The 18,508-nt window shown below is 31.5% G+C and overlaps 1 protein-coding gene across 1 annotated transcript in view; it reads left to right on the forward strand.

Moving 5' to 3' along the window:
- The window catches only part of LOC118201535 (uncharacterized), a 205,154-nt gene that overhangs the window by 160,487 nt on the left and 26,159 nt on the right, over positions 1 to 18,508 (forward strand). Inside the window, exon 19 of the mRNA XM_085809493.1 lies at positions 6,220 to 6,507. Coding sequence (XP_085665619.1) covers positions 6,220 to 6,507 — 288 coding nt within the window. The remainder of the gene's footprint in view (positions 1 to 6,219; positions 6,508 to 18,508) is intronic.

Consider the following 18,508-nt stretch of genomic DNA (forward strand, 5'->3'; position numbering starts at 1 on the left):
TAATAAAGTAAACAAATAAATATTAAACTTTTTTTTTCGTAAATTTTGATACCCTTTAGATCATAATTATTCTTTATTTCATAAATTATGGTTTCATATTTTTAATTTTAGAATTTCTGCATGCCATCTTACGAGATTTAAACTGATGATCTATAATCCGGAAAAATCGATAATCCGGAATCGTCGAAGTCTCGACGAGTCCGGATTAACGACTTTTGACTGTATATGTATATCAAGAGATTATAATTAAATCAAAAAAGGAGGTCAGCTGTCTGACAAGAAGTGTATGCATCAAAATTTAAACAAAAACAAAACAGTTTAATAAAATGTCTTAATTACATCAAACTGAAACAAAAACAAAACAATGAAATAATATGATAAAAACAATGTAACAAATTGTGAAAACTCTTTGGTCATTTTCAAGAATCAGCTGAAGAATTTTGAAGAACAGGGCCACATTTATATATTATATTTGTATAGTAATACATTCTTGAAATAATTCAAAAGAAAGTGCCAAATAAAAATTAAAAAATTAAAGGCCATTAGAAATGCAATAAACTATAAAATAAAATTAAAATTTTTTTTAATTAAAATTTTATCATCAAGGTATATATAATCTGCTCCTGTGCAAATCTAAAACAAGTAATACTGCAAAAATAAACAGTATAAAACCAAAGAAACCGCAAAACTGCTAAAAAAAAATTAAATCAGAAGCAACTATTGCAGAGTAAAAGTTTTTAAAGTCAAATTTTGAAAGACTGAACAAGTTTATTCTAGAAGGAAATTTACTTAAAAGTAAAATAAGAAGCTTTAAAGATAATTTATACACAAAAGTTTTGAAATTGAGAAGGAAACGGAAAAACCTTTCAAATGAAGTAGCATCCTCTATGTTTCCTCTTCATCTTACCTTTCATTTCTGTACATTTGAGTTTTCATAATATGGCAACATAGGATTGTCGCCCAGCAATAACTGGTAGATTATTTGATTTGTTTTGATGAAAAATAAATGAGTAGGGTTCTTTTTTCTTAAAAATCATCGTATGATCTAATTTTATTAATTTAAAGAGTTAAAAGTTTATTACAAGTATAAAAGATTAACATAAAATATCCACATCAGTAATTAAAAAAGGCAATATGCCTAAAATTTGGGGGGGGGGGAGAATGAATGAAATTTTAATTCATTGAAAAATGAATTTGAATGGTGTGTGAAATAGAAAAAGAACACCTGAATAAAGTAATTTAAAAGCACATAGGTAATTCTTCACCAGACTTTTGAGAATACTATTATGAAGTGTGGAGTCGAGTTTAATAAGAGGGAAGTTTGATAAAATAGAAATAATAAAAGTCAAGAGCTGAGTTGATTTGTAAAGGTGCAGCCTGTAAAACTGAAGAGTGAAAATACTGAAGATTATAAACCAAGTGATAAAATTCTGAGTTTTAATTACAGAAATGAAATAGTTTTAAAATGAAAAAATTGTTTAAAATTGGGAAAATGGTAAAAATTAAAAATGAAGGAAAAAAATTAAAATTAAGCAAAACTTGAAGAATAATTTTGTAATTTGGGGGAAAGAAGTTAAAAATTTATAAATTATTTAAATTAATGTTTTTTAAGTGTGTATAAAAAAGGAATTTTAAAAAGATTTATATATAGATAATGGGAAATAGAAACAGTTGTCAAAAGGAAAAAAGGGTGTAACAGTAAAAGGTCTCCACCTATTTGGCATGTATAGGACTAGGATAGAAGAAATGGCTATTTGTTACTAGCAGACAGAGGGACTAATTACATGTTTACATGGGTATTTACAATGGTAATGCATCCAGTAAATACTTCCAAATCTGATTTAAGTATTACCTGTCATAAGTGACAATAAAACTTAAAATGACCTATTGTGCAATTTTTGGAGAAATGAGTTAATAAAATTAGAAAGAATTTGATTATTAACCCTTTCGCCATCCTCTCCTGTCCACGAATATATTCTCCCCAGCGGCCCTATGTTTTTCGCAGCTTGTAATGTTGTTTTCTCTCTACATACATAACTTTCGTAGTGGAAGAATGTAAATGAATATTAAGTAAAATTATAAGGAAATAAAGCATAATGGGAAAGTAATAATATCTTTGGCTTATTTCTAACAGCAGGATTAATTTGATAACATCTGATCCAGGTGTTTTGTTGTTGTAATCTTTTACAATTATTGGTTTTTTTACAGTTCTTTTCCATGTTTCAATATCAATCATAGAGTTATTATGGACTGTACTCATCAAACGTATTTCCTTCTTGCCTTTCCAATTCACAACCTCATTTTTTTCTCTTTTTCTGCTGAATAGACGTTGCAGATCTCTCACTGTCTTGTATCTTATGTAAAATGGTGCAAATATTCATAAAACCCAGGGGGGGGAATTCAATTAGAAATAGAATGCCTGATTAGTACTGCCCTCTAGGAGGTATTAGAACAAACAAAAACAAAAACTCAAAGAAGTAAACATTTAGAAAGCGTTTTAAACGTTTAAAAGTTTTAAAATGTAGAAGAACACTTGAAGTGCATTACGGCCACCCTGCAGAAATTTCCCTTGAACGCACTAGACTACGGACGACGAAGAGTCCATAGTCTAGCGCGTTCAAGGTATTTAATAAGTATAATTTTGGGGTATTGAATTGCTTGATTAGTGCCTTGAATAGAAGTGCAGGTATTTTTCTCTCTTAGAATCTGATTGATTAGCAATTAATTTTTTATAAATATTGGAATGTATGATTTAAATGGTAGGACAGTTAAAAAGTTTTTTTTTTTTTTTTTTTTTTTTTTTTTTTTTTTTTTATCAAAGTGTTAAATTTCTTGAAGTTGAGAATTTTAAGGTCAAGGTAATCAATTTCATTATTATTGAACTGGTTTGAAATATTTACAGTAAATCCAGAATTACTGAAATAGGTAAGGTCATTTATGTATCTAAAAGTAAGATTAATTTTTTTTTTCTTTTTAATCACAATATGCATAAAATTGAACTCTGAAAAAGAAATAAATAGCAAATTGAGGTTGAATAAGTCATACAATTTATAATCTTAATTTGAAATTTTGAATATATAATTGTAATAAGATGTAATTAGGACTTTTAAAACAAAAATCAAATGCTAAAGCAGCTTAGATTAGGTATACATTGTAAATTGAGAAAATAAATCACTACTCACCAGGGCAACATTTAAAAAATTACTTAGGAATAGTTTTAAATTTAAGATCTTACTGCTGTAAATAAAAACAAACTTAATAAGAGAAAATGTGTGAAAATGATTGATTTGGTTTATTTGATCACGATAAAGCACATTAGGATTATCTGCCTAGGGAAATGCTTTTGTGGAGGACTTTCTAAGAGAAAGTGGCTCATATCCACATTACATATGGGGAAAACTACAAAGGCAGCCATACAGCTAGCCCATTTGTCAGGATCCGGACGTAGGTCTAATTGCCAGTATTCAACAACTTTACTGCTCAACTACTGGTGGGTAATGTATGAAAATGAGCCATGGGCTGAAAAATCTGTTAAATATATATAAATAGGCAAAATTGCTAGCAGTTGAAAGTAATTGTAACAAATAGAAACTCTAAATATACATCATGAGAGGGTAAATATTTTAAAGTCTTTTTTTCTCTTTGTTACATTTAGAAGTTTGATCCAAATTTATTGGACTTAAGTTTAATGAACATTATAAAGTTTATTGGTCCTCTAGATGTGTTTTTTCATTTAAAACAAAATTTGAGTACCATCATATGTTTTTGTACAAAACTTAAAGCATACCACTCACGAGTTTTTCCGTGTTTTGCACCCCATCTGTTAATGGTCACTTACAAGTTTTCTCATTTTTCCCATGTCATCTGTTAAGTACTACTCATGAGTTTTCTGTTATTTTCAACGCTATCTTTTAAAGACCACTCACAGGTTTTTCTCATTTTTCACAAATGAAGGGATCTCTTTGGTGGAAACCATGCAGGTCAATCTAAGAAAAACTATATAATTGTACTAGCCCATAAAGCATTGCAGTTACGCTGCATTTTGGTCATTCGAATAATCTTCAAGTTCCTGGCACTTTTAGAAATGCTTTCTCTCAGTAAAAGGAAGGAAACCAATGACTCTGGTACACTTTCTGAAGTATTTAATGACAATTTATCAGATATTCTTAGTGAGTTCGAAGATGTGGATGACTATTTTGATGATTTCGGAGACGATTCTGCTGACAGTAAAATTGTTAGACCTGTAATGAAGCGCAAGGTGGTGGTGCTTTTAAGTGATTCTGACACTGATGAAGCTACTGATAATTGTTGGTCTAAAATTGACACACCACCATGCTTGCAAATGGTTGAAGGTTATGATGGGGTCACTACATTTCCATCTCAGTGTGACTCTATATCCTCTGTAACCAGTCTCTTTTTTTGGTGATGAATTGTTTGAGATGTTGTGCAAAGAGCTGTATAACCATCATGATAAAACCATGATGAAATGTGAAACACCATCTAGAACACTAAAATGGTATCCAGTTATACAGAAGGACGTCAAGAAATTCCTTGGCCTAATTATTCTGATGGATGAAACAAGAAAATATAGCTTGAAAGACTATTGGTCAATGAATCCTTTGATGTGTACCCCTATATTTGCACAGACAGTGAGTTGCCATGGATTTGAGCAAATATGGACATTCTGGCATTTTAATGATAATGCCAAAATGGATAGTCGCTCGGGGAGACTTCAAGATCCATCTGTGTTGGATTACTTCCTGCATAAATTTCAAATAATATGCAAACCAAAACAGCAGTTGTCTGTGGATGAGGGACTGATTCCATGTTTTAAAATTTTGCATGTATAACTAGCAAAAATAGTAAAATACAGTTTACTTGTTTAGATGGTGTGCGAGAGTGACACTGGCTATATTTGCAATATGGAGATATACACTGCTGAAGTAAAGAAACTGCAGGAAAGTGCTCTTTCAGTCCTTGGTCTCTATCTTGCCATATAGTACCATATTTACCAGGATAATTATTACAGTGCTACATCTACTGCTAAATTTTTGCTACAGAACAAAACTAGAGTCTGTGGGACTACTAGGAAGAGTAGAGGTTTACCTCCATATTTGAAAATGAAAACATCAAGAATGAAGAAAGGTGACATTTTTTCTAGAAAAGGAGAAATTCTTCTCCTTGCATGGAAAGACAAGTGGATTGTGCAAATGATATCAACCATAAATGAAACTTGTCTCGACAACAGGGAAAACAAATAGAAAAGTTGGAGAGAATAGTGGTAAAATTTACCTGCATCAAGGAATACATTGTCCACATAAAAAGCATTAGCTGTGCAGATCCAATTCCTTTCATGTTTCATTCTAAGGAAAATGATGATATGAACAAAAATAAATAGTGCTGTACCTTATAAACTGAGGACTTTTCATTTCATTACAAGTTCCTCAATCCACAAGCAAAAATGAAGTATAACCAGTTCCTGCTATCAGTTCAGAGAGACTGGATAATGAATGACAATAATGAAGGCTCTCCAGCCAAAGATAAATATGTCCAGCCTTTCTCCTGGGGTTTGCAAGAAGAGCACCTCGTTGAGATCCATCCGAAAGGTTGCCAGTTGATGTGAAGGAGCATGACTCTACATCTATTCCAGTGAGTCGGGGGGAAAAAAATCCTACAAGAGCCTGCAGAGTTCGTGCCGCCCATGGAAAAAGGACTGATTCTAGATGCGATTGTAAATTTTATTTGGTCCCTTTTCATGAAGCAAAATGTTTTATGTAGTACTATACATTAAAAAAAGTACTAGGAACTTGAATTGCTTATTTTTTAAAATTTAATGGTTATTGAAAAACAACACCTAAAGTGCATTATGATTTGTAATTATGATGATTTGAAGAACTTGCAGTTTGCCCAAAAACGTGGAATGTCTTAGTGATTTCTATGCAGTATGCAATGTGTTAAAGAGCACAGATTGTTGCATATATTAATATGTATATGTCATTTTTATATTTTATTATATCATAGTGGCTATATGAATTGGAGTGTACTTACTTACTTCTCAAGATAATTTTAACTGTTGTCAAGCAAATTGTTTCAATTTTCCATTTTGAATAAAATTATTTTAAATTTAAACCAAGAGTAGGTTAATCTTTTTTATTTTTAAGCTATATATGTAGCAATCATTTTTTTAAGTACTAATCTTAAAAATATGTTTTTTGTCAGTTGGAGGATCGAGTGAATCTGATCTTACAAGAAGCCCTCAAAGTATGGATCAGGTTATGTCTAATGGCAGTTTGATGGAGAAATTCATTGATGACCAAGTTGTACCACCAAGTTATCAGCATGCTACTGGGGAGAATTTTGGTTATCCTAATTGCAATGCTCTTTCTCCTGTAGCTACAAAGGAAGATAGTTCATCATCTCACATTCCATGTACACCTCCAGTTGAAATTCCGCCTAAGAAAAGAAATATAATTCAGACAGACAATGCTAGATTATCTGCAAGTTTGGGTAATTATATGTTGGTATTTTTATTTTTAAAAGGCTAGTCATTCATAAAATGTATGACTTTGTTTTTACCATTTCAAATTTTTCTGATACATCTTTGAATTAATATTTTGTCCTTTCATGTAACTTGGATCTTGAAATCTATATATTTACAGATAATAAGCTTTTTTTTAAATAAATTCTTCACTAAAATGAAGGCCCTTCCTCAGTTGAATAAAGCATGTGTTTATAAGTTTATTTCCACACTAATTGTAATTTTGGAATACGTATATAATGAATTACTTTTTATGTTTCCTAGTTGAATATGTGCCTGCAAAAAGCAACTAAATATTTTATAGTCAAATACCTTACAGTCAATAAAATCAATAAGAGGGCCCTTTAATAAGTGATACAATTTTGGAAACATTTGTAATAATTTTCTATTGTTTATTGTCACAATCCTTACTCAAAATGAGAAAAGGAAAAAATTGGTAAAAGATAGTGATGAAAACTTAATAAAGTATCATTAGAGATCACTTGAAGTGACCATTCCGTGTCATTATAATGAAAACAAAAAAAAAGAAAAAAGAAAAAAAAGGTTTGTGGATAGTTTGTACATCCTGTCCTTCCTTTTGATGATGGATGATAATTTGCACTGTAACATGATTTCTATAGAAATTTTCTCTGAATACAAGGAAAACTCGTGTATAAAATATAATGAACTATTGCAGCAGTTTTTTTTTTGTCTTTGTGTGTGACTCTAATTTTGTTTCAGTTAACATTTGCAATGAAAGTAAATGCTGAAAATTAATGAATTAAACGATATTTTGAACCAACTTATCAGTAGTTGTAATTTTTGGGAATGATTAGTTCCAGCATGTCTGAGACAAATATAACTATATTTTCAGCATGTCTAATTCAACTATTAATTAAAATTAAGTCAATTTGGAATTACCACTGTGTTATATCTATTGCATATTTCTTTTTAAAAAAGACTGGATAGATTAAATGAGAAAGTAAAATCTGTTTAGGATATTAGATTAGAGCAGGGTTTCTTAAACGTTTTTCAATCGCAACCCCTTTTTATCACTGAGATTTTTTCGCAACCCCCAGGACCCCATAATATTTATAAAAATTTTGTGGAACCCCATAAATATTGCACAAATACAACACAAACGTGAGTGAAACTGTCAATTTTTTCACTTGTGCTGTAATCTACTATTGTAGTTTTAGGAGGTCATTAACTTTAATTTCTAATTTTAAGATGTAGAACAATGTGAAAATTTTAAATAAGTAACAGACGAAATGACAGCGTCATGTGCAAAGCAAAGAAAATGAATATTTATATTATAAAAAGAATGCATCAAAGCGTTTTCGTTTTTTTTTCCTTGTCTGTATTGTGTCTTATCTTTATCCATTTTCAGATACATTGTGTAAAAATATTTGGTAATTGTGAAATTATTATATATAATATATAGTTAAAGAAATATAAAAACTGCTAAAGTTTTTGGTGACCCACAGTTTAAAAAACCTTAGATTGGAGCATATCCAGCAAAATTGTTAAAGTCTGCTACTGCGAGTTAAATTTCTGTGATCATTACAAATGATACCTGAATATGAAATATGAAGCATATTTGAATTCTTTAAACAAAGAAATGAGAGTAAAGCTTGACTTTGAGAAAATTAAAGATGATTGTCATCGATTTTACTTTTAAAGAAGTGATTTCAGCAATTCAAGTACTATTACCTTCTTAGCTGAAATTAAATTAAAGGCAAGTACCATAAAGAAGATAAATTCAAGAATTTACAAGAATATGATAGTAGTTAACCATGGCACCCACTATAATGAAGTAACGAAAAAAGAGAAAACAAGTGGTGCCATCTAAGGATTGAAAATGGAATCAAAAATTACATTAGATAACTTAGAATAGTAATAAATTTTTAAATATAATATTCATGTTCCTTGATTTGAAATCTTTAAACTTGTTTTGTCCAGTGTTTGTTTATTGACAAGGAGTTATATAAAGAAACTAGGTTAGGAACCGGACATTTAAGGACAGAATAGCATATTTTATTGACAGGGAAAAAAATGATAAAATGAGAGTTGAGTTCTGTAAAATGTGCACTGTTTTGTAACTGACAGCAGAAAAGGAAAGGATTTGCAATCATAGTTGTTGTTAGGAGCAAAAGAAAGCGGTTTTTTAAATTAGAACTTAAAAGAAATTAACTGCTTGGTTGATAACTGAGACAAGAAGCCTTTTTCACTAAAGTGGCTCTCAAATAGTTCAGTTCCTGATCAAGGGCTGATTTAGTGGAGCCAATCATTAAGTGCATATAAAACAAAAGTGTAGAGAAAGGTTGACTTTGAATTAGTAGAGTGGCATTGTCTGGTATGCAGTGGGAAGCAAAGTGAGGAAGGTTTCTGATACATCGTAGCATCGAAACTAGAATTGTTTCATATGACTAAAATATATAGAAATCAGAGGGATCTGGACATTTCAATTTCAGAAATAAGCTGGCTAAGATCTTTGGAATTCATAATGGACGGTACTTCAAATAAATCATCTTTTTTGCCATTAAAGAGAGCGAATGTACTGTCGACATGATGAATCCAAAAGAAAGGTGTAATTTTTTTAATATTTTTGACTAAATTGTGACATTTTCTTGAAAATGCATCAATTTCTTCTGCTTGTAGTACTTGTCTTTTATTTAATTGCAGCTGAAGAAAGTGTTTGAATCACTGAAAATTAAAATCTGTAGCAAATGTTTGCTATAGATTTTGCAAATTGTGCTAACTTAAAATCTGCAGCAAATGTTGTTGGCTTTCTTAGTTTTACTTGGCGTGTTGTTCTTTTCCTTTGTGTAATTTCATTACTGCATTTCCTCACCTTTTTTCTATTTCACATGACAAACCCTAAAGAAAATAATCTTTCTTTCACCTTACAGATAATAATGAGTAATGGTGATGTGTTGAAAAGCAAATTTTCATAGTAATATTACTCAGGGGCACTCCTGCATTTTCGTGAAATGCATGCTGCTGAGCAGAATTAATGAATCGAAGTTTGAATTATATGTATTTGAAAGATGACTATAGTATTTGTTTACCAATATATTGTTAAATATTGGGTAAGGTAAACTAATGAATTGCACATATTCACAAAATTTAAGACCACATTTAAATTTTACTTGATTTATGCAGATTGCTTTTGTTTCCAAGTATAACACTACGGAAGAGCAGTTTCATTGTCTTAGATATGTCACTTGTTTTTGACTAACTTTTGACCTCTCTCTGCCAGGCTAACCTTTAACTTATATTACAATAATTTTTCTTCTTGTTTGGGTTGAGTCTGTCTTGAAGTTTCGATTCTTCTTCCTTGAGCTAGCTTTTAACCCGCGAGCACACGCACCGGGTATGTCATACCCATGTGCATTTTTCTTTTTGTATATTTCTCACCCATTCTTTCATAAAAGGACGAAACTTGGTGTAGCTGAGTTCAAGGTCACATACTTAAATGGGGGAAATTCCTGAGGTGACAGGTGCAACGGTTTTTTAGGAACAGCATTGTTCAGGCATGTCATACCCGCGCGTGTACTCTCATTTCTCAGCGAGTCTCTTTGCACTTCTCGTTTTCAAGCTTTTAGTATAGGTTTTTCTTGAGTTGTAAGCATAGTGCCGTATATTCCTTATGATGAAGATATGAAAAAGATTGAGAAATCTTGAAACAGTTTCTTCTGATGAGGATTCATTTAGTGAAGACGATGAAGATGTTGATGACGAAAAATATAATAGTAATCATGATTCATCCATCGAGAGTAGTGATTCAGATACAGAAACAGAAAATGAAACTTTGGAATGTAGCAATGAGTTTTATGTTGGAAAAAAGGGAGTAAAATGGAACAAAAATAAATTCCGGACTAATGTTAGAATTGGCACCAAAAATATTATAACTAAACTCCCTGGAAATACGAAGTGTTCTAAAGACGTCTCAACACCTTTAGATTCCTGGTCGCTGCTTATCGATGAAGATATGTTAAAACATGTAGTCGACAATACAAATATTTATATTGGTTCAGTACGTGGAAATTTCACTCGTGAACGGGATGTGAAAGCAACAAATGAGTTGGAAATCAAAGCTTTAATTGGATTGCTGTATTTATGTGGAGTTTATAAATCATCCCATGTGAACGTAAGAGATTTGTGGTCAACAGACGGAACGGGAATGAACATATTTCGTGGAAACAATGTCAGTGAACCGATTCCTCTTTGTTTTATGATGCCTCCGTTTTGATGACATTAGAGATCGTCCCAGTAGAAGAGACGTTAATAAATTAGCTCCGATCAGAGAATTTTTTGGAAATTCTGTCACAAATTGCCAAAAGGCTTATACTGTAGGAGAGTATGTGACCATTGATGAGAAGTTGGAATCATTCAGAGGTCGTTGTTCCTTCAAACAATATATGCCCAACAAGCCAGCAAAGTATGGCATAAAAATATTTGCTCTATTTGCTTCTATTCTAGTCTATTATTGCTCTTGTAGATGCAAGGGTATTTTATACCTGGAGTATGAAAAATTATGCTGGTAAACAACCAGATGGGTTATTTCAAGTTGAAAATGGTGCAAGAGAAAGTTGTCAAACGTTTAATAAGGCCCTTATACAACTCTGGTCGAAATTTAACAGCTGATAATTGGTACATGGGATATGAATTATCTCAAGATCTCCTAAAGAAGAAAATTACGATAGTAGGTACAATGCGTAAAAATAAGAGAGAAATCCCACCTGAGTTTCTGGCAAAAAAAAGAGAAGTATATTCTTCAATTTTCGGTTTTCGGAAAGAAGCAACACTTGTATCTTATGTGCTGAAAAAAAATAAGAGTGTGATCCTGTTATCCACAATGCATTCTGACGATCAAATCGATGAATCTACTGGGGAATCTAAAAAGTCTGAAATCATTACATTCTATAAAATGACAAAAGGAGCAGTCGATGTTGTAGATGAGATGGCAGCTGCGTATTCTACAGCAAGAGTAGCACGTCGATGGCCTCTGGTGATTTTCTTTTCAGTGTTAAACGTGGCTGCCATTAATGCAAGAATAATTCTACTATCAAAGAAGGAACCATCAAAGGAATACCATACCAGGCGTACTTTTCTCAAAGCCTTAGGGATGCAGCTAATAGAAAGTGTTCAAAATGAACGACGACGAGCATCTGTAGTTCCTGATTCTAGACAAACACTGACCACCGATGAACATGTTAACAATGAGCCACCTCCCAAAAAACCTAAAATTACTTACAAGAGGTGTACAGAGTGCCCAAGAAAAAAGATAGAAAGACTAGATGCATTTGTGAAAATTGTAGCAAAAGTATATGTATGGAATATATGACCTCATTTTGTAAGCAATGTTAAAAAAATTTTAAGTAAATAATGTTACCTCTCCTTATTCTTTCATATTTTGTCTAAAATGAAGTATTAACTTGGTTTTACATTTGAATTTCTTTTAAAAACCGATTAATTTTATTCGGCAAATTTTTAATTACAAACTTTTTATTCTTATTCGGGTATGACATACCCGGCACGTGTTCGTTGGATCTGTGCGTGTGCTCGTGGGTTAATGTACAAAACCTTATGTCATTTTTGAGCTTAACAAAGTTTTAAAAGTCACTAATTTTAATTAAATTTTTGCTATGTCGAAAAGACAGAATATGCTGGGGGAAAATGTGGGCAGGAAATCAATGATTTGCATGCTGCATGTTATTCTTTTTTTTTTTTTTCCCTTACCCTGACTGCTTTCCATAAAACTATGAAGTCCATTGTGCAAGTGTTTTCCAACAGATTGAATAAATCGCTATATTTTACAACATTCGTTTCTTTAATCGGAAACGGAAACGCCACGGCGCGCAATGAATTGGAAGTTGATCTGTCAGCACTATCCTTATCTTCAGGGCAGATGTTTTTATTTTATTTGGCTTATAATTCCTTACTAAATGTAGTATTTCATCTCGATGTACTCCGTCTTTGATATGATTTAAATCAAATTCCTCGTCATTATAATTCGCTTCCGATAGTGAAGAAAGTGACACAGAGGTTATTGAAAACGAAAAAATTTCGATTGACAAATTAGTCGGTATTCTCGACACAACAATTATAGGACTTGAACAGCGGAACTTTGTAACTGAACAAGAAATTAGAAAGTATTATCACATAAAACGAAGCAACTTAAACAACTTACATTGAAAGAAATGTTTAATAAAGTAAAAAAATAAATATTAAGCTTTTTTTTTTTTTTTTTTTTTGTAAATTTAGATACCCTTTAGATCATAATTGTTCTTTGTTTCATAAATTATGGTTTCATATTTTTAATTTTATAATTTCTGCATACCAGATTTAAATTGATGATCTATAATCCAGAGTCGCCGAAGTCCCGACGAGTCTGGATTAACGACTTTTGACTGTACTTTAAACATCCTCCTTCAGTTGACCAAGCTTTAAAAAATTCATAAACATAGCATAATGTAAAGATGATAGCCAGTTTTATATGCAGAGTTGGAAATATAGTGTTTTCTCTATCGACAAGTGACTAATGCAGAATGTTTGGTTCACTAGGTTTCAGGTCAGGTCTTGGCAGACAATTCAACTGCACCCAGTGCTTCTCATTAACTCTGCTGTCCCACATGAAGGGGGGAAGAAATATATATATATAGGGATACTTGGTATATCTGCACTACTGGCCAAGGAGGAAACAAACTATTTAAAGGTCTACAAAGATGCTGCGATGGTGCATGTGATATTGCAGCAAATCAGTGACTCTCGTTATGTCTTCATATTCTTCACACAAATAATCTGAATGGCCTAATGGGACTGCACCACATAAATTTCCATTGTGGAGTAAGACACACTTCAATCTCCCCTTTGAGCTATCAGTGAAGTCTTCATTGATTTGCTCTGTAGGCTGAATTTCCGAGCTCTTCCACTAACCATGTATGTTTTAGCAATACAATACACAAATCCATCAACACTTCAAAAGTATTGCAGAAACACACTTTCTCTTGGTCAAAAGTAAGATACCTTAGCTCCTTTTTCAAGCAAGTTTTTCTTTTGCAATCTTGATGCTAACAGCTCTGAAACTGTTTTGGACCGTCCCGAATATCATGCCAAATTATTCAATCTATGCTGGTCCATGCTCTTATGAACAAAATCTTTTTCACTTTCAAAATCTTCATTGTTGCAGTCAATTCGATGTTCACAAGAATCATTTTTTTATTTTCAAAGAGGGTAATTCTTTGAAAGCTGGTGCTGAGAGTTTAGCTGAGTGAGGCACTAGCCATATAGTTTTGATGGTAAACTAGGATACTCTGTTTAACATTTGTTTTTCTTGTTATATCCTGACATTTTCACTGTACAAAAGTGACAAATACTTGAATGATCTTTGTGCTCTCGTCAAGTCATTGGTACACAAAATGGAAATTTGGAGTGTGTTTCCTTCATCCACATCTGTAAATTCTTTACATGCTGCTTGCACACTTCCTGTGAGATCCGTGATTTATCTGGATTACCAATTTTCATTTTAAAATAGACTTGCCTGACAAATATACTATTGCTTGTCCTTTGACTGGGAATGATCAAACTGCCACATATATAAGAAAACGAATCAGGGCTGTTAAAGCATTTATTTGAACTAGTAGAGGCAAACCTCTGTACAAACAAGAATTTAGATTCCACGCCAGAATGTTTTCACTATATCAGAGTGACTGACACATGACATCTCACCACAGTATCTCAGATGTAACTGAACTAGTCTAAATGGGTATACACCTGCTGCTGGTTTCCTGTGGTGTCATTCACCTGATGCCAATTGGAGGGGTTATGTCAGCCAATAAGAGAGCAGTAGTACTCCTATGATCGAAACTCGATTCCACTGAGTGGTTGCAATCACAAAACTAACTTCATTTTTGAAACCAGCATGTCCATTTAACTCTAAAACAGCTCAAAAATCGAACTCAACACAAGTTGTGTTACAAATTGTTCCCCTGTGCGATTGGTGAATACATATTACAGTTTTATAACACAGGTAAACTGATTTCGCATTTTTCAATAAAATTTGGGGGCTTATGCATATATTTTCTTGAATATTGGCTTTTTGTGACTCAGGACTTATTTTTTGATGGAAATATATCGAAAAATTGCTATTTGCTTTATATGGTATTTATATGATTTTTAAAATGCACTTTATAAAATCATTGTGAGCAGTAAGAAAAACCCATGCTAAATTGTGCCTACAATTTTTCAATTTAGTTAAATTTATTACTTTTATGTAATTTTATCTAATTGTGGAATCAGTAGACTAATCAAGGCTCCTAAACAATCTCTTGTATTATGAAGGCATGTATATAATTTATAAATCAATTTAATATTTCATTACCTTTTTATCATATGTTTATGAAGTATAACAAGTGTTTTTAATTGCTAATTTTACTAAAGATGTATTTTCTAGTGTTCATATATAAAAATCTGTCAGGGTTCGTAGCGGTTCTTATAAGTCCTTATATTTGAAAATAAAATATAAAGGCCCTTATAGGTGCTTACTTTTTCTTTAAAGCCCCCCCCCTTTTTTTTTTTTTTTTTTTTTTTTTAAGTGCTTATTTTTTGCTTTTAGTGCTTTTTTTTTTTTTTTTTAATGAATGCGCTATTTTTCCCCGTACCAAAGCTGAAACTAAATAAACAACTTTTCTTTCTAATATGGAATGTCAGATGGTGAATCATACTCCCATAAATAGCTTTTCCCCCTTTCTCTGCATTAACATAACCTTTGGTGTGCACGAGGAGTACAGAATCGTTCTATTGGTCAAAGAATTGCGAAAGCAGTAAAAAATTCCGGTACATTCGGCATTCTTTTCCTCCCACCCAAATACTACACACGTGAATTTCTATCAAGATCTTAATAATTTGCATTCTCGTTCCACTTGGTCAGTTCATATTCATGTTTATTATGATCATTATGCTTATATTATGAGCATATGTATGAATGTTTATAATAACATAGTTGCCGTAACTGCTGAAATATAGTAAACTTCCAAAAATGGTTGTGTTTTAACACAGATTAGCTTTCTAAGGAATAATATTCGGAATGGGTTAAATAAAGTTAAAGTAATCGAATAGTCAAAATAATTTCAATTTTTTGGCCAATACATTATACAGTACGAAGATTGAGAGGTTCTCCCCTTTCTCCGCAAAATCTCGAATATTGAAACTGTTACAGTTCGCTGCAAAACAAGCAATAGGGCTAAAAGTTCTGCGGTCTACCAACCCAAGTGAAGAATGATTCTATTCCGGAAATTTAACGCCGCCTGTTGAAAATTAGAATGAAAAACACCCCAGTTATTTAGTTCTTTAGTCTCCCAATACCGGCAGCCGTTGATTCTGATTGCGTAATATCACGTAGGGAAGAATTACGGCGCACGTATTGCGCAATAACGTTTGCGATAATTCATTTTGATGTTCTGTCTGAGATTTGTTTATGAACACTTAAAAGAGTTTTACTGTGCTTGCTAAGCAGAATATTTTTCAGTTCCATTGGTTTATTTTTATATGATGCACATATCAAAATGTCAAAAGCATTTATTTAGCGGAAAAATCTAAAGAGCGGCTACAGTCTACCCCCCTTCCGCTCCTCTTTTCAAGTTAATCTCGACTGTCCAAATATTCGCCAATTTCCAAGTATGCGGGTTAGTTAAGCTTTTGCTGTTAAAGGATGGCTGCATGAAGCAAATTTCTGTCTTCTGATTTCAGAAATGTTCCTCTTTTTTACTTAAATTACTTTGCTTGCAATATCTGTTAAGGGAAAACTCATATGCAATGAAAATTTAGAAAATGTTCAGAATTTAGATTTAAATTATTTAAATATCAATATGAGTGGAAAAATAAATTGTATTATTAGGTTCCAAGCGAATACAATAAATATTCCTTATTATTATTTATTTTCTCTATTTTGAACTGAAATTTCATCATTAAATCTTGTAATATAGTTTAGTTCTGCATAGTTGTTTTTCCTCTCATTGTAAACTAGTTCTGTAAATTGAACTGTTATTTAAAATTTTAAAAAAAAAAAAAAAAGTAATTATTTTCCATGGTTGAGGTAATTCTTATTCTCTCTTAATAAATACTGCACTTCTCATTATTTTAAATTACAAGTCTAATTTTTAAGGTTATGCAGTTGTGTATAATGTAATTAGACAGGTGCTTATTTTTTTCTTAAAATGTGTTGAAAAGTGCTTATAGGTGCTTATTTTTTAAATGTGGCTATGAACCCTGTCTGTATGCTTCTCCTGATCTCAAACCAGGGCTTGATTTCTAAAAATGGAAGTTCTAGAGCTCTACAGAATGCCATTTGGAACAGGAACAAAAATATATAAATAAAATAAGGGATACAGTAATGAATAATGGGTAATTAAAAACATAAAGGGATAGAAATATTAATAAATAAAATCAATAATAATTAAGTAAGTAATGAGTTAAAATTTATGAATTAAATGAAAATAAATTAATAATAAAGTTAAACAATTAAGTAAAATATTTAAACAAAGGAACAGTAATTTTATAGCAAGAAGACATGATATAGAGTGGTTCTCAACATTATGCACCCATCTTACCATTGCTTAATCATTCCCCCTTTCTTTTCATTACTTGTAAAATACTTACATGCATTTATTTAGATTTAAATTATTTTCTAATGTATTTTATAAATTAAACAAAAAAATATCAAAATTATTGATAAATACCAAAACGCAGAGAAAACAATACAAGGGGAAAACGTCATGGTACAAAACATCCTGGGACAAAAGAAAGCCAAGAGAAAGCATTGTAGTACGAAATATCATCATCAAAAATAAAACAGTTAAAAAATTTTGCAGTTTAAAAACATCATCATCGAAAATATCATGGTACCAAAATAAAGCTCCTACAAATCGTAGCATGACAATAACATTGCAGATCATGTCTGTGATGACGTCATGCAATGATTCAGGCTTTAAAAGTTGTAAATGCGTACTCGCATAATGATTTTTGAGTGAAAAAGAAAAGAGGAATATATTTATAGTTTTCAATTAACTAATATATTTTTGCTGAAAAAGTGAGAAGGAAACCTGAGCATTAAAAAATTGAAAATGAGTAAAAAAATTAATGCAAATCACAGCACTTAATAGAAGTTTTAAACTTACATAGTTAACTAATAAAGATCATAAATAAATTAATCTTCTTTATAAAGTTTTACTGATAATTTTTCGTGGAAAATATATTCTAAAAAAGTTCAGAAAAAGGAAGATCAGTAACTGTATGAGATTACATCTGTAAAAATTGTTTAATTAATTGTGAAATTATTTACTTTCATATTTATTAATCTCATATACTTTTATTGAAAATTATATGTTTTGGTTCCATTTATTCTTAGAGTGCCGTTAACATTTTCATGTATAGCGTGTAGTCAATATTTGGATGTCAGTTTGTTAGTTATGATGAAAATCAGCTACATAATATTTCAGCAGGGAGTTTGGATTTATTGAATTATACAAAAACACATTAGGATTATCTGCTTAAAGAAAGAAATGCCTTTGTGGAGTACTTGCTGAGGAACTGGTTCATATCCACATTAAACACTAGGAAAATCCCGAGAATCTCATGCAACCAGCGTGTTCGCCATGTCCAAATATCAGTGTTCAACGACTCTACCGCTCAGGCATTGGTGCCAGTTCAGCAGCGGAATATTAGCAAAAACTAGTTTTTTTACATCAGTCATTGGTAAAAATTATACCAAGAAAATTTAAACCTATTTTTTTAAAAATTTTTTATTTATTTATTCATTTTTTAAGAAATAATATATAATTTAAGTGAACCCTGGTGGGAAAAAAGTTGAATTTTCTCCTTAAGACAACGAATGCTTCTGAGAACAGAAATAAATATAGGTTTTATTCATTATGCAAGATGACCACATCCATGCAAGATTGGAAAGATATGGTATCTTGAGTGGTTGCT

The sequence above is a fragment of the Stegodyphus dumicola genome, chromosome X2, assembly GCF_044657685.1.
Source record: "Stegodyphus dumicola isolate Sdum_Otavi_A_Nest chromosome X2, ASM4465768v1".
In the NCBI taxonomy this organism is placed as follows: domain Eukaryota; kingdom Metazoa; phylum Arthropoda; class Arachnida; order Araneae; family Eresidae; genus Stegodyphus; species Stegodyphus dumicola.